Source organism: Heloderma suspectum, chromosome 1 (assembly GCF_057233095.1).
Source record: "Heloderma suspectum isolate Gila_16-S chromosome 1, 16-S_ref, whole genome shotgun sequence".
NCBI lineage: Eukaryota > Metazoa > Chordata > Lepidosauria > Squamata > Helodermatidae > Heloderma > Heloderma suspectum.
The window spans coordinates 383,534,636-383,552,133 of NC_139458.1; the positions used below are offsets into that span (position 1 = coordinate 383,534,636).

The window sequence follows — 17,498 nt, forward strand, 5'->3', positions numbered from 1 at the left end:
GGATTTTGTGGATAATGGAATTACAGCTCCTCCAGAACTGGAGTCACCAGGTGCCACTGGTTGTTACCTTAATCCACAGCTGGAAACTGCCCCCATTATGATCGTTTGGTAATCTTGTACCTTTTCAGCAGAATCTGTCTGCTCATTGTAACTGACTTGTGTCTTGCAGGTTTGTCTGTGAAGAAGATGAAGTTTGGTTTGACAGAAGTTTTACTAGAGTAGTCGATGAACATGTGGATTCAGAATTAGTATCACAAATCGATTCTGAACCATATTTTGTAGATTTTTTGCGGGATATGCCTGAGCCAACTGGTGAAGAACCGGAAGATTTTGTATTTGAGGCACCAAAAATTTATGAATTGGTATTTAATTAATTAGTTGATTCTTAACACCTTCCCTGATACTTGGGTGGGTAACAACAACAATTCAATATAATGCATACTAAAACTATGTAAAATATATAGCTGAAATACATACACATGGATTGCTTGAAATAATCCTTGCTGACCATATATGGCTGGCCATTATACACCAGCGTAACTGAAAACGTCTTGTATCAGTGCCAGATGATTTTCAGAGTTCAGATTGGATCCTCCTTGTGGATGGGAAGTTGTTTCCAGGGGTGGCAGAGAGCTCATCAAGGTGCATGTTTGCCTGCCCTGCTGTACTTGGTAAAAAACAAGACTATGAGGCTCTTTTTAGTTGCCTTTAGAGACACTGACGGAATGCGAGGCTTCATACGTTAAAATGTGCACCCTGAATTGTACAAAATGGAAGGCTGAAGAGTATTGCAGCTTGGGATAGGTGACATGCTGGGAGCCCTGTCAGAAATGTATCATGAGGTCAAAGGTGACGGCTAAGTTTCGTGTTCTGTTATGTACGGTTAACATAATTTGCATATTATTTTCAGATCATGACAGATACCAAGCTACAGGAAGTGAACAAACCATACTTTCCCTGAAAGGTTACCTGTAAACCTGGGGGCCAGCGGGAGGAAGCTAGATAGGAACATACAAAGAATTAGAAAACCAACTAGTGCAAATCTAAGGGCAATCCATTGTCAGCTCTTAGGGTTAAATAGCCTACAGGCAGTGGAATAAGCAATCCAGTGCAAGCATTGCTCAAAACAGCTGCTGTGCATGTGGGCATCAGCAAGGGAAGGGAGCAATATGTCAGTGAAACCAGCGTTGGGCAATGTGGTGTCCTGTGCCTCACTGCCATAATGCTGTTAGGGAAGGATACTTATTTTAACAAAGGCTGTCTTTAGAAGAATAACAGGGCGATCCTGTACATATCTATGCAGAAGTAGTCCCTGTTGAGTTCAGTGGGGCTCACTCCCAGGTAAGTGTATAGGATTGCGCACTAAATGAATAAGTAAATTGAAATCTGTATGAGAAATTTACTCTTCAGTACTTTAGTAAGGGGGTTGCCAAAAGATATTTGCTTTTATCCATATGCTGTTTGAAATGTTTTTTGTTACTTTATTGAAACTTTTTTTAAATCCTTATTTTTTCCCTTTTAGATTCCAAATTTTGATTTTTTAACTGAAAAATTGCAGTCTTACCAGAAACAGTATAATGAAGCTGTTAGAGGTGGATTCCTTGATTTGGTGTTTTTCAAAGATGCTATAACACATCTTGTTAAGGTTTGTGTGTTTATTTAACAATATATTCATTTCAAATTATTATATTTATTTTGTTTATTCAAAACATTTATATACTGATTTAATAACTTCAGTGTGGTTTGCAGAAATTAGAAACAACAGGTAAACAAGAACAAAATGAACACATCATGCAGCAGATAAAAGCATAATTAATAGAGAGTTCAAAATATTTAAAATATTTCAAAATCCATAGGTGAATAAAAATGATTTGCCAGGCATCTAAAAGACAGCAAAGTTGGCCCCAGATGTATCTCCCTGGGGCAGCACTGCTGAAAGAAAAACTCCCGTGTAGATGTGAGCCTTACCTCCATTGGATGTGGTATTTGAAGAAGGTCATTTGTCAATGACTTTAGTGTGGGAGGAGGTACTCCTTTAAGTACTTGGGTCCTAAATCATTAAGGTTTTAAGGGTCAATGCGATGCATGTTTAGATAAAAAAAGTTCTGCAACTTCCAGCATTCCACAGCCATGCCAAAACATGCATAGGATTGCACCGTGAATTTGGCCCAGAAGCAAATGGGCAGCTCAAAACGTTCTGTTAAAACCTATAACAATGTATGCCACTGAAAATCATTTCTGGCATTAATTCTATTGGAAGGAAATAATAGGTTCACCAAATGAATATCTAAAACATCTATATGGTGCTTGATTTCTCTAAAATATATTATAATCACTACACCGTTGTTTAAATGTTTTATAGACAGTAGAATTGTTACCACTCTTAACAATTATTGTACAGACAAAAGAGGTGCATCATGTCAACTGATTGGTATGGTACTGTTAGTCAAGGATTGATGTGTATTATATTGTTGGGAAAGCATGTGGATGGTCCAATTACCTATAAAGTGCAGTAGCAAATTTAAAAACAATTATAGTTGAGACTTGAGCTTCTGATTATGTAAGTGGTACAACTCTGTTGAAGTTGTGTAGTAAAAATTATAGATCTCCTAAATACAGGTCAATGACATTCTAAAATCCAGTTGTTGCTTCAGTAAAATCCTCACATGAGTACTGTATAAGAGAGACTCTTAAGAATGTGAGAAGAGCCATGCTGGATCAGACCAAGAGTCCATCTTGTCCAGCACTCTATTCACACAGTGGCCAACCAGCTGCCTGTGAGAAATCTACAAGTAGGACATGAGTGCAATAGCATTCTTTTGCTCATGTTCCCCAGCAACTGGTGTACACAGGCATACTACCTCTGATACAGGAGGTAGCATATAGCCATCTAGATTAGTAGCCATTGATAGCATTACCCTCCATGAATTTTGTCTAGCCCCCTTTTAAAGCCATTCAAATGGATGGCCATCACTACATCTTGTGGTAGCGAATTCCATAGTTTGACTATGTGCTATATGAAGAAGTCCTTCCTTTTAGATGTCCTGAATCTCCCACCGATCATTTTCATGGGATGACCCTGGGTTATGAGAAACGGAGAAAAATGTCTCCCTATCCAGCTCCTCCACTCTTGTGTTCTCATGTGGAGATTTTTGCTAAAATCACATGCCACATACAAGACATTACTGTCCTATACAAGAAGTATTTTCTTCTTTCATTATTTTGACAAAGGTCCACTAAGACTTGACTAAACCAACCTTTCCCAACCCAGTACCCTCCAGATGCGTTAGACTGCAGCTCCCATCATGGGCAATGGCCATGCTAGCTGGGGAATTATGGGAGTTGAAATCCAACACAACTGGAAGGTACCAGCTTGGAGAAGGCTGGATTAAATATGCATTTGGGGACTGCTTTTTTTATAACCCTTCAAAAGGTGTCTTTCAAAAGGAATTTTGGGATAATTATTTAAACATGGTTGACCTTGTATAACTTGCTAAGCACACCATTGTCTTCTTTTTCTGATACTATAGATTTCACGAATAATTCGGACAGCATGTGGAAATGCTTTACTTGTAGGAGTTGGTGGTTCTGGAAAGCAGAGTCTTTCAAGGCTGGCCTCTTTTATAGCTGGATACAAAATATTTCAGATAACGTTAACTAGGTGAGAAAAATAATATATTTAAACAAATGTTTGATTATTACTGTTTTCCCTGCAGAGCTGTTTTCCCTGCAGAGCTGTGACCATATGTAAAATGAGACTGATGATAGGGCTAGCCAGTCTGTCATCATGATGATGGCCTGTGCATATTCATGCATATATGATGCCACCTGACTCTATGTGCTATGAGGATATGATGTGAATGATCACATCCATGTGCAACAGAGCTGTATCAAAATTCAACAAAGTACTAATGAGGCCGATTATAATACTGCGAAGGTAATGCCTTGGATCCAAAGATCGCCAGGCACATTGCATTATGGATTTGGCCTTTGCTGAGTGTTTTCAAACTATAGTTTAAGAAGCCTTTGGCTGCCAGGTAACTAACCACAGCTGATCAATACACTTCAAACAAAGCATACACCAAAATTGTTTTAGGTGGATTCAGTTTTGGTTTTGTACTAACAAGAATTAGGGCGCAATCCTATTGGGATAGGCGGCTGCCTCCAAACTCAGAGGTGACTGCCTATCCAATGCAGGGCAGGAGAAGCACAGAGGGGATCGTCCCCTCCGCGCTTCAGCTGCCCTGCATTTGCAGCTAGACAGCTGATTTCAGCTGTCTAACCATGGGAAAGTGGAGTGGGGAAAGTGGCTGCCGGATGACACATAGGATGTGTTGTACCGGCATTTCCGCCTTCCCTGCCCTGGAACGCCCCATTTTCACCACTCTGCACTCCTCTTCCAAGCATGGAGCTCAGGGCTGTTCTGAGCTGCCTGCAAAGCAGTGCAGCACAGGGGAAGGTCAGTTCTCAGGGAACCAACCCAGGAGTACAGGCTCCGAGGTCAGTTCCCAGAAACCGACATATCCTATGACTGTCTAGCCGCTGACTAGCGACCATAGAATTGCTCCCTTACTAAGGGAAAAATCTTGTGATCCATTTTTTATTTTTATTAGAAATGTAGCATCACATCAAAATATAACTTTCATAGAATAACATAAAAACATTACCCATTAAACAGGGCATTGCTAAAAACCTTAGATCTTAATAGCTTAACAGGAAATAGAACTTCCTAAACATTTATTGTTTTTAGACTATTAGTCCTAACAGCTTAAAACAGAAAGATCTAGTTTTAACTACCAAGTTTCCCATTCAGTACTGAATAGGCTATTCAGCTGACACGTACACAGGCCTAATAAGATGCTCCCTCATTCTAAAATCAGCACATATTTATACTTTTTTGTGTGGAAATTACTTCATAGCTAATATTATCCACTGTAGCATAAATTAGGGCTCATAGTCCTAATTATCTTATAGTTATTAAACATTCCTAAAAAATTAAAACATACAAAACAGGTTTACATGTAAATCTTGTAGGCTACATACAATCAATTCTGAATCATACCTTTGAGAAGATAACTTCTTATTCAAAATTTGCTAATTAAAACTAAGAATATCTGGCTACAGAACTCTGGCTACAAAGGTGGTGCCGATGAGAGAGGTTTGGATTCTGGGACCACGGGCTATACTTCCTGGAAGATTGGCTGTTGGCTAGGGACGGGTTGCACCTCACAAAGGATGGGAAGAATGTGTTTGGCCACAGCATGAAGAACTTCATCAGGAGGGCTTTAAAACTGAATTCTACAGGGAAGGGAGATGTAATGTTGGGGGTAACAATGGACGTAGGCGCATGCACTGCAACGGAGAGAACAGCTCTGATAGCGCCCAATAATAGTCTTCAGACACATGTTGGAAGAAAGCCAGACTATGAAGCACATGGTCTTCGATGTCTATATACTAATGCCCAGAGTATGGGAAACAAACAGAATGAACTTGAACTCTTAATACAAGAGGGAAATTATGACCTGATAGGTATAACTGAGACTTGGTGGAATGACTCTCATGACTGGAATACAGCAATTGAAGGATATAACTTGTTCAAAAAGAACAGGAGGAACAGAAAGGGAGGTGGGGTTGCACTGTATGTGAAAAATACATATCTCTGCACAGAAATTCAGGAGGAGGAGCTTGGTAGCCCCATCGAGAGCATCTGGGTTGAAATAAATGGAGCAAAGAATAAAAGGAACCTGGTGGTCGGAGTTTACTACCGGCCACCCAATCAAGGAGAAGACAAGGATGAAACTTTTGAAAAGCAAATAGCCAATGTTTTAAGGAAGCATGATGTAGTAGTAATGGGGGACTTCAATTTCCCCGATATTTGTTGGGAGACAAATTCTGCAAAACATGGCCCCTCCAGGAAATTCCTGACTTGTGTGGCGGATAACTTCCTCCTACAGAAAGTAGAGGAAGGAACTAGAGGATCAGCTGTCCTTGACTTGATCCTAACCAACAGAGATGACTTCGTGGATAAAGTAGCAGTTACAGGAACTCTGGGGGAAAGCAACCATGTTGTACTTGAGTTCTTGGTTCTAAGGGAAGCAAAAGCTGAGTGTAGTCAAATGCGTACCCTGGATTTTAGGAAAGCTGATTTTCATAAACTCAGAACAATGATCAGTAAGGTCCCATGGCAAGCGACGCTAACAAGAAAAGGAGTCCAAGATGGGTGGGAGCTTTTAAAAAAGGAAATTCTCAAGGCACAATCACAAACAATTCCAACAAGAAGAAAAGGTGGAAGACAACAGAAGAAGCCAGTGTGGCTTCACAAAAAGCTTAGGGATGACCTGAAAACAAAAAAGGACACATACAGGAAGTGGAAAGAAGGCCAAGCAACAAAGGAAGAGTACAGGCAGGTAGCACAGAATTGCAGGGATGGCGTCAGGAAGGCTGAAGCTGAGAACAAGCTGAGGTTAGCGAGGGATGCTAAAAGCAACAAAAAGGCTTTCTTCAGCTACGTGCATAGTAAAAGGCAGAGGAAAGAAATGGTGGTTCAGCTATTAAATAAGGATGGCAAAACGGTAACAGATGACAAAGAAAAGGCAGAGGTGCTCAATTCCTACTTTGGCTCAGTCTTCTCCCAAAAGAGGGTCTATGACCCCCCTGGCAAAGGCGAAGTACAGGCTGAAGGGGCAGGGTTGCAGCTTGAGATCGATAGGCATATGGTCAAGGAGCACCTAATTACTTTTGAGTTCAAATCTCCAGGGCCAGATGAACTGCATCCTAGAGTAATAAAGGAACTGGCAGAAGAACTCTCAGAACCGCTGTCTATTCTGTTTGAGAAATCATGGAGGACGGGGGAAGTGCCAGATGACTGGAGGAGGGCTAATGTTGTCCCTATCTTCAAAAAGGGTAAAAAGGAGGAACCTGGGAACTACAGACCAGTCAGTCTGACATCAATCCCTGGGAAAATTCTGGAGCAGATGATAAAGGAATCCATCTGGAAGCACCTTGAAAACAATGCCGTGATTACTCGAAGCCAACATGGATTTGTCAAAAACAAGTCCTGCCAGACAAATCTGATCTCATTTTTTGATCAAGTAACCTCCCTTGTAGACTGTGGGAATGCTGTAGACATCATATACCTTGACTTCAGCAAAGCTTTCGACAAAGTGCCCCATGATATCCTGATGAGCAAACTAGCGAAAAGTGGGCTAGATGAAACAACGATCCGGTGGATCCACAGTTGGTTACAGAATCGGACTCAAAGCATGCTTATCAGTGGGACCTTCTCCAACTGGGGAGAGGTAACGAGTGGGGTACCGCAGGGCTCAGTCCTGGGCCCAGTGCTCTTCAACATTTTTATGAATGACTTGGAGGAGGAGGTGCAGGGAATGCTGATCAAATTTGCAGATGACACAAAATTGGGTGGGATAGCTAATACTTTGGAAGACAGAAACAAAATTCAAAGTGATCTGGATAGACTGGAGTGCTGGGCAGAAAACAACAGAATGACATTTAATAGGGATAAATGCCAAGTTCTGCACCTTGGAAAAAGAAACCAAATGCACAGTTACAAGATGGGGGATACGTGGCTCAACCACACTACAAGCAAGAAGGATCTTGGAATTGTTGTCAATCACAAGCTGAATATGAGCCAACAATGTGATGTGGCTGCAAAAAAGGCCAATGTTCTTTTGGGCTGCATTAATAGAAGCATAGCTTCCAAATCCCGGGAAGTACTAGTTCCCCTCTACTCATCACTGGTTAGGCCTCATCTGGAGTACTGTGTCGAGTTCTGGGCACCACACTTTAAGAAGGATGCAGACAAACTGGATAGGGTTCAGAGGAGGGCAACCAAGATGATCAGGGGACTGGAAACAAAGGCCTATGAAGAGAGACTGAAAGAACTGGGCATGTTTAGCCTTGAGATGAGAAGACTGAGGGGAGATATGATAGCGCTCTTCAAGTACTTGAAAGGTTGTCACAGAGAAGAAGGCCAGGATCTCTTCTTGATCATCCCAGAGTGCAGGACACGGAATAATGGGCTCAAGTTACAGGAAGCCAGATTCTGGCTGAACATCAGGAAAAACATCCTGACTGTAAGAGCAATACGACAGTGGAACCAATTACCTGGGGAGGTGGTGGGCTCTCCCACACTGGAGGCCTTCAAGACGAGGCTGGACAGCCATCTGTCAGGGATGCTCTGACTTGGATTCCTGCATTGAGCAGGGGGTTGGACTCGATGGCCTTGTAGGCCCCTTCCGGCCCTACTATTCTATGATATAAATTTTTCTAGACATCTGCATATCAGATGTCCATGCAGTATGACTTGTTAACCACTCTGAACTACCTAGCAACAAGTCATGGTTCTCAAGGTGGCTTGTTCAAGAAAATAAACCACACTGCATGGTTAACAAGCCACTCTGCAGAAAACGTGCAGACAACATGTTAACCCACTCTGTGGAAAATGCATTGCATTAAGGCAACATGTTAACCCACCCTGTGGAAAACGCACTGCATTCAGACAACACAATAACCCATGGTTGGTTAGCATGTTATGTGAACCCAGGCTATGTAGTACTAATATTAGATACAACCCTGAATGTATGAAATTTCTCATTATACTTTCCTTCCTATGTTATTTAATTTCATTCATCCGTATGATAAACATATTTATGAGGAACCATTCTAATCATTTCAGTACTCTTTTTAACATGGTTAGTGGTGTCCCTTACCCTTAGTTAAGTTACTATATTTTAAATTTATCCAGTTGGTGTGATTATTGACTGATAATACGTTGGGACACTTGAGACTGGGATTCGGCATATACTCTGAGCCTAGGGAACTGAGACATTTTACTATTAAGTGTCCCAAATCACCTGTGCAACAATGGAGAACTGTGGATCCAAGCCATAGTTCAATGGGAATGCTATCATAGCACCACTGACTCACAGATTATTCATTTTAGAATTGGTCAGAATGGCAAGTCCCCCAGTTTATAGATGCATAAGTACAGCAGGCATCAACATACGTAGCTGAAGAGAACATGATTTCTTGTTCCAGTTTCATAATTAATTATTTATTATATTTTTCTACTGCCCAGTAGCCCAACCTATATCCTTGCACAAGTCACCCAAGAACAGTATGCTGGTTGCTCTGCCGTTGTTTGTATTGATGGCTATTTCTGTAGAAGTGTGGGGGCCCTAAATTATATCCACACAACCTGTTCAAGGTTGCACCTCCTAAAAGGAGCAGTTCTTTTTGAATTAGACTCTGATTTTCTCCCCACTAATTTTCACTGATGTAGATTCAGTGAGTCTGTACTGCATGTTAAGCTTGTTTCTCCCCCTCCTCCCAGATCATACAACGTGACCAATCTAACAGATGATCTAAAGCTTTTATATAGAGTTGCTGGTGCTGAAGGAAAAGGAATCACATTTATTTTCACAGATAATGAAATAAAAGATGAGGCATTTCTGGAATACCTTAATAATCTGCTATCTTCTGGAGAGGTTAGAGTTTCAGATCAATACAGACTTTTAAAATTATGCTTTTATGATAACTATTAAAATGTTAACTTGTCTTTCTACTCCCAAGGCTTAGTAGGGTAGATTATAGCGTTTTATATATGTATGTGCATGTGCAGAAAAAGATAAAAATAAATGTACAATCTGGAGATAAGCTAAAGATTCTTATATTTTGTTCATCATTGATTTTTGTAGTGATTTATGGTATGAAGATTGGGCAAGCAAATAAATTGGAATGAGTTCAGAGAAGGGCAGCAAAGATTATTAGGGGTCTAGAAACTAAGTCCTACAAGGAAACTAAGTCTTACAAGAGGGTTGGACTCAATGGCCTAAATGGGCCCTTCCAACTCTATGATTCTAAGTAACTAGCCAAAAATGTTCAGTTTTGTCACATCGGCCATTCTATTTGGGCATTTATTTTTGCAAGATTCCCATGGGCTACATAGAAGTTTTGGGTACTGCAAATGTTCTTACCTTTTTTGGGTTGAGGAAATATTTCAGGAACCACATGAACAATGTTGTGTTGCCTGTGCAGATCCCTTCTCTGAACCAACAGCCAGAGTATGTGCACAGAGTCCTTTTTTAGACATGAAAATCCTAACCATCAGCTGTTCTGGTGTGGGAACAGGGGGATGGATTCAATCCTTCTCTCCTGCTGTCCCTTTTTTTGCCGAACAGCTGATGGCAAAGTTAGCTTAAAAAAAAAAAATGGCTCTATGTTCACAGCCTCAGTTGCTCGCTCCAAGCATGTGCCACTGGATTAGAGCACATCAGTTCAGATGCTCATCGAGAAGACAGATATGCAAACACAGACCTATAATTTACAAACTGTTGTATTATAATGTTATTAGTAAATCAATTTTAATTTTTCTATCAATTTTGCTTTTCTAATAAGATCTCCAATTTATTTCCACGAGATGAATTGGATGAAATAACTCAAGGATTGATATCTGTAATGAAAAAAGAGCTACCACGAGTTCCTCCTACTTTTGATAATCTTTATGAATATTTTATATCACGATCAAAGAAAAATCTTCATGTTGTTCTCTGCTTTTCTCCAGTGAGTTTCCTTTAAAAGCATTTCAACTTTGGGAGTATTATGAGAAAAAAATCATTAAAGGTTAATGAGGAATACTAAAGATTTAAAAGTAAACAAATAACACTTTTTAAATCAAAAATGTGTTCCTCAGTGACAAATCATTCATATCCAGCAAGTTTGACTCTGCAGTCCATGTTATGGGAATTGTTTTACTAACATTACTTGGATAATCCATTTGTGTATATGAGCTACAAAACTGGGATGTACAGCCCTATCTATTCAGAGGGACCTTTCCCTTATAAGTGTGGATAGGATTACAGGCCTAATTCCTTAATATATTCATAGATCTAAAAAAATCCCATTACATTTTTGTCATAAGGCAGTACTCAAGATAAAGTGAAGTGCAGGAGTATCTATTACCAAAATATGCATATTTACAATAATTTAAGTAGGATAATTTATCTGTATATTTGGTCCTTCTCTTAACCTGTTCAATCATCAAATTTCTAATATAACTAATAGTTTATATCCTCCCAAAAGATTACTTTAAGATAAACTGATGAAACAATGGCATGGGGTGTGATCCACAAACCTGGCTTCACTCATGTGGCTCTTCATCAGCACAGGCAGGTGAGCTGCCGGCATACCTACAACTGTACATCAAAGATCTAGGTATCTGAGCAATCACAACTCACTTTTCCTACTGTATCACATGGTGGTAATTTCATAACTCTGTAACAACCTGTGAAAGGTTGTCACAGAGAGGAAGGCCAGGATCTCTTCTTGATCATCCCAGAGTGCAGAGCATGGAATAATGGGCTCAAGTTACAGGTAGCCAGATTTCAGCTGAACATCAGGGAAAACTTCCCAACTGTTAAAGCAATACAACAATAGAACCAATTACCTAGGCAGGTGGTGGGCACACTGGGGGCATTCAAGATGAGGCTGGACAGCCATCTATCAGGGATGCTTAGATTTGGATTCCTGCATTGAGCCGGGGGTTGGACTCAATGGTCTTATAGGCCCCTTCCAACCCACTATTCTCTGATTCTATAACACAGGTTTTTTAAAGGAATGGGGGACATTCACACACAGTCCAGAACCTTCAGATTTAGTTTCAGGAGAGAAAATCATGAGCCATTTGTTTATTTTTTTAAAGATATCAACACTCAGCATGATCTTTGAGTAATTACATAATTGTTTCAGGGCAGTTACATTCAAGAATTTAAAATATGCAATGTGGTGACATCTGGGAGCACAAATTGTGATGCTCCAATCCTGCCAGGGGCATAGGCACACAGCATAGATTTCCATATATGCAACTCCAGCAGGATGAGATGCTTTGAGCAAAATAATTGCTGTTCTTGGTCTAATTCAGCAGCTGGAGAGCAGGCAAAGGGTTGAATTCAGTCCACCCCTCTTCCTTGACAGGTCACTAATGATCTGACAGACCTTATGTGTATACAGCCCTAGCTTCTTTACGTGCATTCAGTTGAATTGGTGCCTGTGTATGGGGGAAATTAAAGTTGAAATGTTCTCATAAATAACTTTGACCAGATACAATTTCACTTACACAATATTCAAATTAATTTTTGTTTTTCTTGTTAGGTTGGTGAGAAGTTTCGTGCACGTTCTTTGAAATTTCCTGGTCTTATATCTGGCTGCACCATGGATTGGTTCACTCGATGGCCCAAGGAAGCCCTTGTTGCTGTATCACATTATTTCCTGTCAGAATTTAACATTGTCTGTTCTTCTGAAGTGAAAGCACAAGTGGTAGAAACTATGGGCATCTTTCATGATCTAGTTTCGGAAAGCTGTGAGAATTATTTCCAAAGGTACTATGTGAAATATATGTGGTAATTCTGTAATTACTCAACTAAAGAATATTTGTTACTAGAACAGATTATTATAGAGTTTATATAAAAACATTTTTCCTAGTTAAACCAGCCATGGAATTGGTTCATGGATAAATACAACATGGATTGTGAATCATTGTTGTACCAAATATGCCGTCTGTCTGTCTGTCTGTCTGTGAAGACTGAGCCTGCAATTCTAGATGGAGTAAGTCCCACTGAGCTCAATGGGACATATTTCTGAGTATACCTGTGTATGATTGTCCTTCTAGTCACCTTGTGCCCTTTTCTCTTTTCTAATTACTGTGAATTTTGGATTCCTCTTTTTTTTAATACTTTGTATTCTATTTTTTACCTTTATAAATGAAATAAACAATACCAACAACCTAGTCATTATCTACAGTTTCCACCAATACAGTATTCTTAGGAGGACACATCAATAATGAAAAAGAAAAAAAAGAACAGAAGAAGGAAAAGGAAGAAGAAAGCAAGAAAGAAAAAGAAAAAGAAAACAAATATTTAAAAGTTACTTAAAAGGATTAAATTTAAACTGCATTACGCACAAATTTTGGATTCCTCTTAATAGATACAGAACAGTTATTTGAGTGAATGGGCGTTTATTGATAACCTGAGATGTAACAGGAGATAATACATGACACAATTCCTTTTGTTTCAAGGGGAAGAGTGTTTATTTATTTCAAAGGCTACACTTAGTAAATCAATTTTTGCAGTTCTAGCTCATCAAAATGTATTTACATTTCAGTTGAAAGTGAAACCTGAAGCTTTTGTCATTGACGTGATTGTATGAATGAAGTTGTACATACATTCAAGATTGTATCAAACGATGGCATAATTATTTAAACCTTAATCATAGTTGTATATTACAGATACCGACGAAGAGCTCATGTTACTCCCAAGTCTTATCTCTCTTTCATTAATGGCTACAAAGATGTTTATGCTGATAAGCTAGCCAACATTAATGAACAAGCTGAGCGTATGCACATAGGTAAGATAAGATTACATCTTTGGAAAACCCTACCTAGAGATGCTAACTTGGTACCCGTTCTTATTTCCTTTCAAGTGAAGACCATTATTTTCTCAGGCCTTTTACAGTGCAATCCTATACATATCTACTCAGAAGTAAATCTCATTAAGTTCAATGGGACTTGCTCCCTGGTAAGTGTGTATAGGATTGAAGTCAAAACCTCTGAGTGCCAACTGAGTCTCTGGCTGTGCATGTCATCCATGCGAGGGCTTCACACCCTGCATAAGAGGACTCAGCCAATGAGTTCACTATTCCAGGGTACTTATTGGTTGGGTGTCCCCAAAGCAGCATGTAGGTGGTTCAGCTAATTGCCAGTCTCACAGTAGGGAAAATATTATCATTTCAAATGGCACACAGCTGCAGCCTGGACTGGCTGATGCAATGCTTTCCTTTAGTGTGTGCCAATCCTTGCCTGACCATTATTGCTGCCTACCTGGGGAGTTGTATGGAGGGCTCCACCTCCACAGCCACCAACACATGCTCCTGTTGTTGGTAAGATGGCAGAAGACTTGGAGGGAAGGGAACAAATAGTTTTCCTTTCCTAACTTTTTCCCCAACTCACCCCCATACACACACACACACACACACTTTGTACAGCAGTTGTTGGGTGCACTGGACCTTTACTCCATCAACCTCTTTAAATGTTTTTTTTAAGAAAGGGACCAATTTATTCCTTCCTGCTGCTAGGTGATCAGGGTCGGCGGGGGGGGGGGGGAAGCAAGTGACTGACTGACTTGCCAGGATGGGAGGGGTGTGTGTGTCGGGAATATAGCAAGAATTTGGCTTTTTCTATCCATAATATTGTCCTAATATGAGATAACAGTATAGATAAATTCATTCCTCTGAATTTTGATCGCTATTATAGGTCTTTCTAAGCTGATGGAGGCTAGTGAATCTGTTGCCAAACTCTCTCAGGACTTGGCAGTGAAAGAGAAGGAATTGGCTTTGGCTTCTGTAAAAGCCGACAAAGTGAGTACCAAAATGCAATCTTACATTACATATACAGTAGGGATTCTTGAGGATTTTGTTCAGATGATATTTTTAAGTGGATTGACCTGGTTTGCACTCCTTGGCCTAATATGTAGATGAGAATGCAGTTTCCCTTTGATTTTCGCACTTCTCCAAACTTTGCTGTACAATTCTCGGCTCAAAAATCATATCAAAACCTATATAAGAATGCATATTTTAGGATACAAAAATGCATATTGTGTGAAAAATACAGTAAAAGATGTTGTCTTTTTCATGTTTTGCAAATTCTCATATGTGTTTGTAATGGACTGATCCATCCATCCCTAGTGGACAGTCATGTCAGATTTGTTGAGCCCATCTTCCCTTGAGATTGCATGTCTACTGCAGGAATATTGCATTTTCCCAATACTAAATATGCTGTTTTCTGTACTGTGCAAAACACTGGGAAACACATCCATTGCTATTGCAATTGCCATAATTACAACTATGCCATAGGGCACCAATGCCCTATGATGTAATTGAGAATAAGCACTTAAGTGCACCACCATCACTACCCCCTTTTCCAGTATGCACCAGTTTGTGACTTTCTTTTTTTGGAATCTAGTGATTTAGTCCCTCCCCAGTGAATCTATTTTAAATGGTTGTTTTTATTGAAATATGAGCTAAACTACATGCCACACTAAATGTGTAGCAAATAGGTGATCATACCTTTTCATTTTACTTTAGTGTAAATATGTGGGGCCCTAATCTGGATTGAGGCTGCTTTGCGTGGGTAGTGGGTGTTAAACCTCCATGCAGGACCGGGGGAAGCAGCTGAGTAGGAAGGTTTAACTCCCAGTACAAATGTGTGGTGATCCCAGTCTAGATCAGGGCCCCATTCACTTATACTAAAGTAAAACAAGAAGTTTGGATGACCTACTTGCTAGGCATTTAAGGTACTGTGTAGTTGAGCCCTGTGATATTGTATCTTATTGTTGTTTCTATGTAAACTGCCTTCTGAATGCTTTGCCAGGCAGTCTAGAATATTTAAACAAACAAATAAATAAAATTGCATAGAAAAATATGAGTGTGAATGAGAAGGTAGTTGAACATAGCTGTGATTGTATTTGCAGCCATGATTATGGAATTAGTTCCTGGGCTGTCTGTTTCATTGTATCAAGTGTCTTACATTAATATCATGTACCCACATACACAGTAGCATAGAAAAATAAGCTGGACTTGAATTCATGGACTGCCCTTGGAGTTTAATGTATTTCAGTACTTATCTTTTTTACCTTTCTATAAAGTTGCTAGTCACTAAACCAATATAGAGATGAACAATTTGAATTCTAGACTGAATATCTGCAAATTAGATAACTGATATTTTTTTCTTCTTCCAGTATTTCCCCTTCTGTCCTTAAAAGAATTTTCCCCATAGGTCTGAACTAAAAAATGGGAAAGGAGGATTTTAATGAACATTCTCATCTGTAAAATTTTCAGAAATTGTTTCCAATAAAATGAGGGTGGCCATATTTGTCTACTTAGGTAGCACTGCCCTCAATAGGCTTCATTGGCCTTCGTTTACATCATCATATTTACTGCATTATTCCTGATAGACTAGGATTACCCATGTGGACTCCTGGAAGCATTGTATTTATTCTAAACCAGCTTTGTTTGACCTCAATGATAGCAGCACATTAATTAGAATGTATTAAGTGCCAGGTTCTTTCCTCCCTCCCCCCTCTTTACAAGGGTAAGATTGCTTGGGAAGCGGGAGCAGGAAGGGTTGGTTGATGGCAAACCCATTATGAGCTAGGCCCAAACTCCATTGTTGTTGTAGGCATGCCCCCCTCCCATTCCAAATTTTAGTTGCTTCACTGAAACCCAGTGAGCCTGCCTATTTTTTATTATATTATAGGTGCTGGCAGAAGTGACAGTAAGTGCTGAAGCTTCAGCTAAAGTGAAGAATGAAGTTCAAGGTGTAAAAGACAAAGCACAAAAAATTGTAGATGAAATTGATTCAGAGAAAGTGGTCGCAGAGGCAAAGCTGGAGGCAGCCAGACCAGCACTAGAAGAAGCTGAAGCTGCTTTGAATGTGAGTAATTTTTTGTTTGTTTTAATATTCAGCACTTGAAGTGAAGAAAGATACAACAAGGAAACTAATGCTGTAATGTGGCTAATGTACCCCTGCCAATCTGGCTATGTTGTAAGCACATTGTGTAAATCCCCCCTTGAGTTCGTAGGTGCAAAGTGAGGAAATTTGTCAAACATGAACTTGGTTTGAAATAATCTTCTTTGTGCTATCTGTTGTTTTACATTGTTTGCCAAATTTTATTTCTTTCTTTCATGAATCCTTGTCTTCTCTGAGGGGACTGTGCATCATAATTAAGTGTAATCTGAGTTTCATTAGGAAAACTTGATTGTAGCAGTTTTAGGAAATGTACTTTTACATTTGCTGTAGTGTGGTAACACTGTGTTTGTCTCATTCAAATTTCTCATGTCCCTGCTAGAATCTGACTGTTTCATTAATCCACGTGTAATCTCTTGCTTAGAGCAATGTTATAAGTGAAATGAAGGGTAATGAGATTTCCTCATGTTTATATAACATTTTACTCCAGGAATAAATTAGTGTGTGTTTTTTTGCAGACTATCAAGCCAGCAGATATTGCAACAGTTCGAAAACTTGCCAAGCCACCCCATCTGATCATGAGGATCATGGATTGTTGTCTTTTGCTATTCCAAAAGAAAATAGACCCAGTTACCATGGATCCAGAAAGGCCTTGCCTGAAACCATCCTGGGGTGAATCCTTGAAAGTAAATCATATTTCCAAGTGCTTTTAATATTGAAAAAAATCAATGGCTTGGACCCAACAGGGGCCTAACATAAGCAAATCAGTTTTGCTTGCGCAAAGGGGGAGTCCCCAGTTTTTGCCACTTCCTCTCTCCAATTGCAGACCCCTGCTCTGCATCAAACACTATTCCAGAGGGTCCCTTGACCCTCCCAAGTAGGTTTTTGGAGGTGCAGGAGGCTGCAACAGGGAGCTTGGTACAGGAAAGCCATATTCCATGAGCACATTTCTATTCACTGTTCT

At 39.8% G+C, this 17,498-nt stretch overlaps 1 protein-coding gene across 1 annotated transcript in view; it reads left to right on the forward strand.

The window, feature by feature from the left end:
* Positions 1-17,498, forward strand: part of DNAH8 (dynein axonemal heavy chain 8) — a 197,386-nt gene that overhangs the window by 126,979 nt on the left and 52,909 nt on the right. The window contains exons 59-68 of the mRNA XM_084832480.1: positions 170-362; positions 1,523-1,645; positions 3,531-3,661; positions 9,353-9,506; positions 10,417-10,581; positions 12,169-12,395; positions 13,301-13,419; positions 14,324-14,427; positions 16,325-16,501; positions 17,053-17,220. Of these exons, the coding sequence (XP_084688606.1) occupies positions 170-362; positions 1,523-1,645; positions 3,531-3,661; positions 9,353-9,506; positions 10,417-10,581; positions 12,169-12,395; positions 13,301-13,419; positions 14,324-14,427; positions 16,325-16,501; positions 17,053-17,220 (1,561 nt within the window). The remainder of the gene's footprint in view (positions 1-169; positions 363-1,522; positions 1,646-3,530; positions 3,662-9,352; positions 9,507-10,416; positions 10,582-12,168; positions 12,396-13,300; positions 13,420-14,323; positions 14,428-16,324; positions 16,502-17,052; positions 17,221-17,498) is intronic.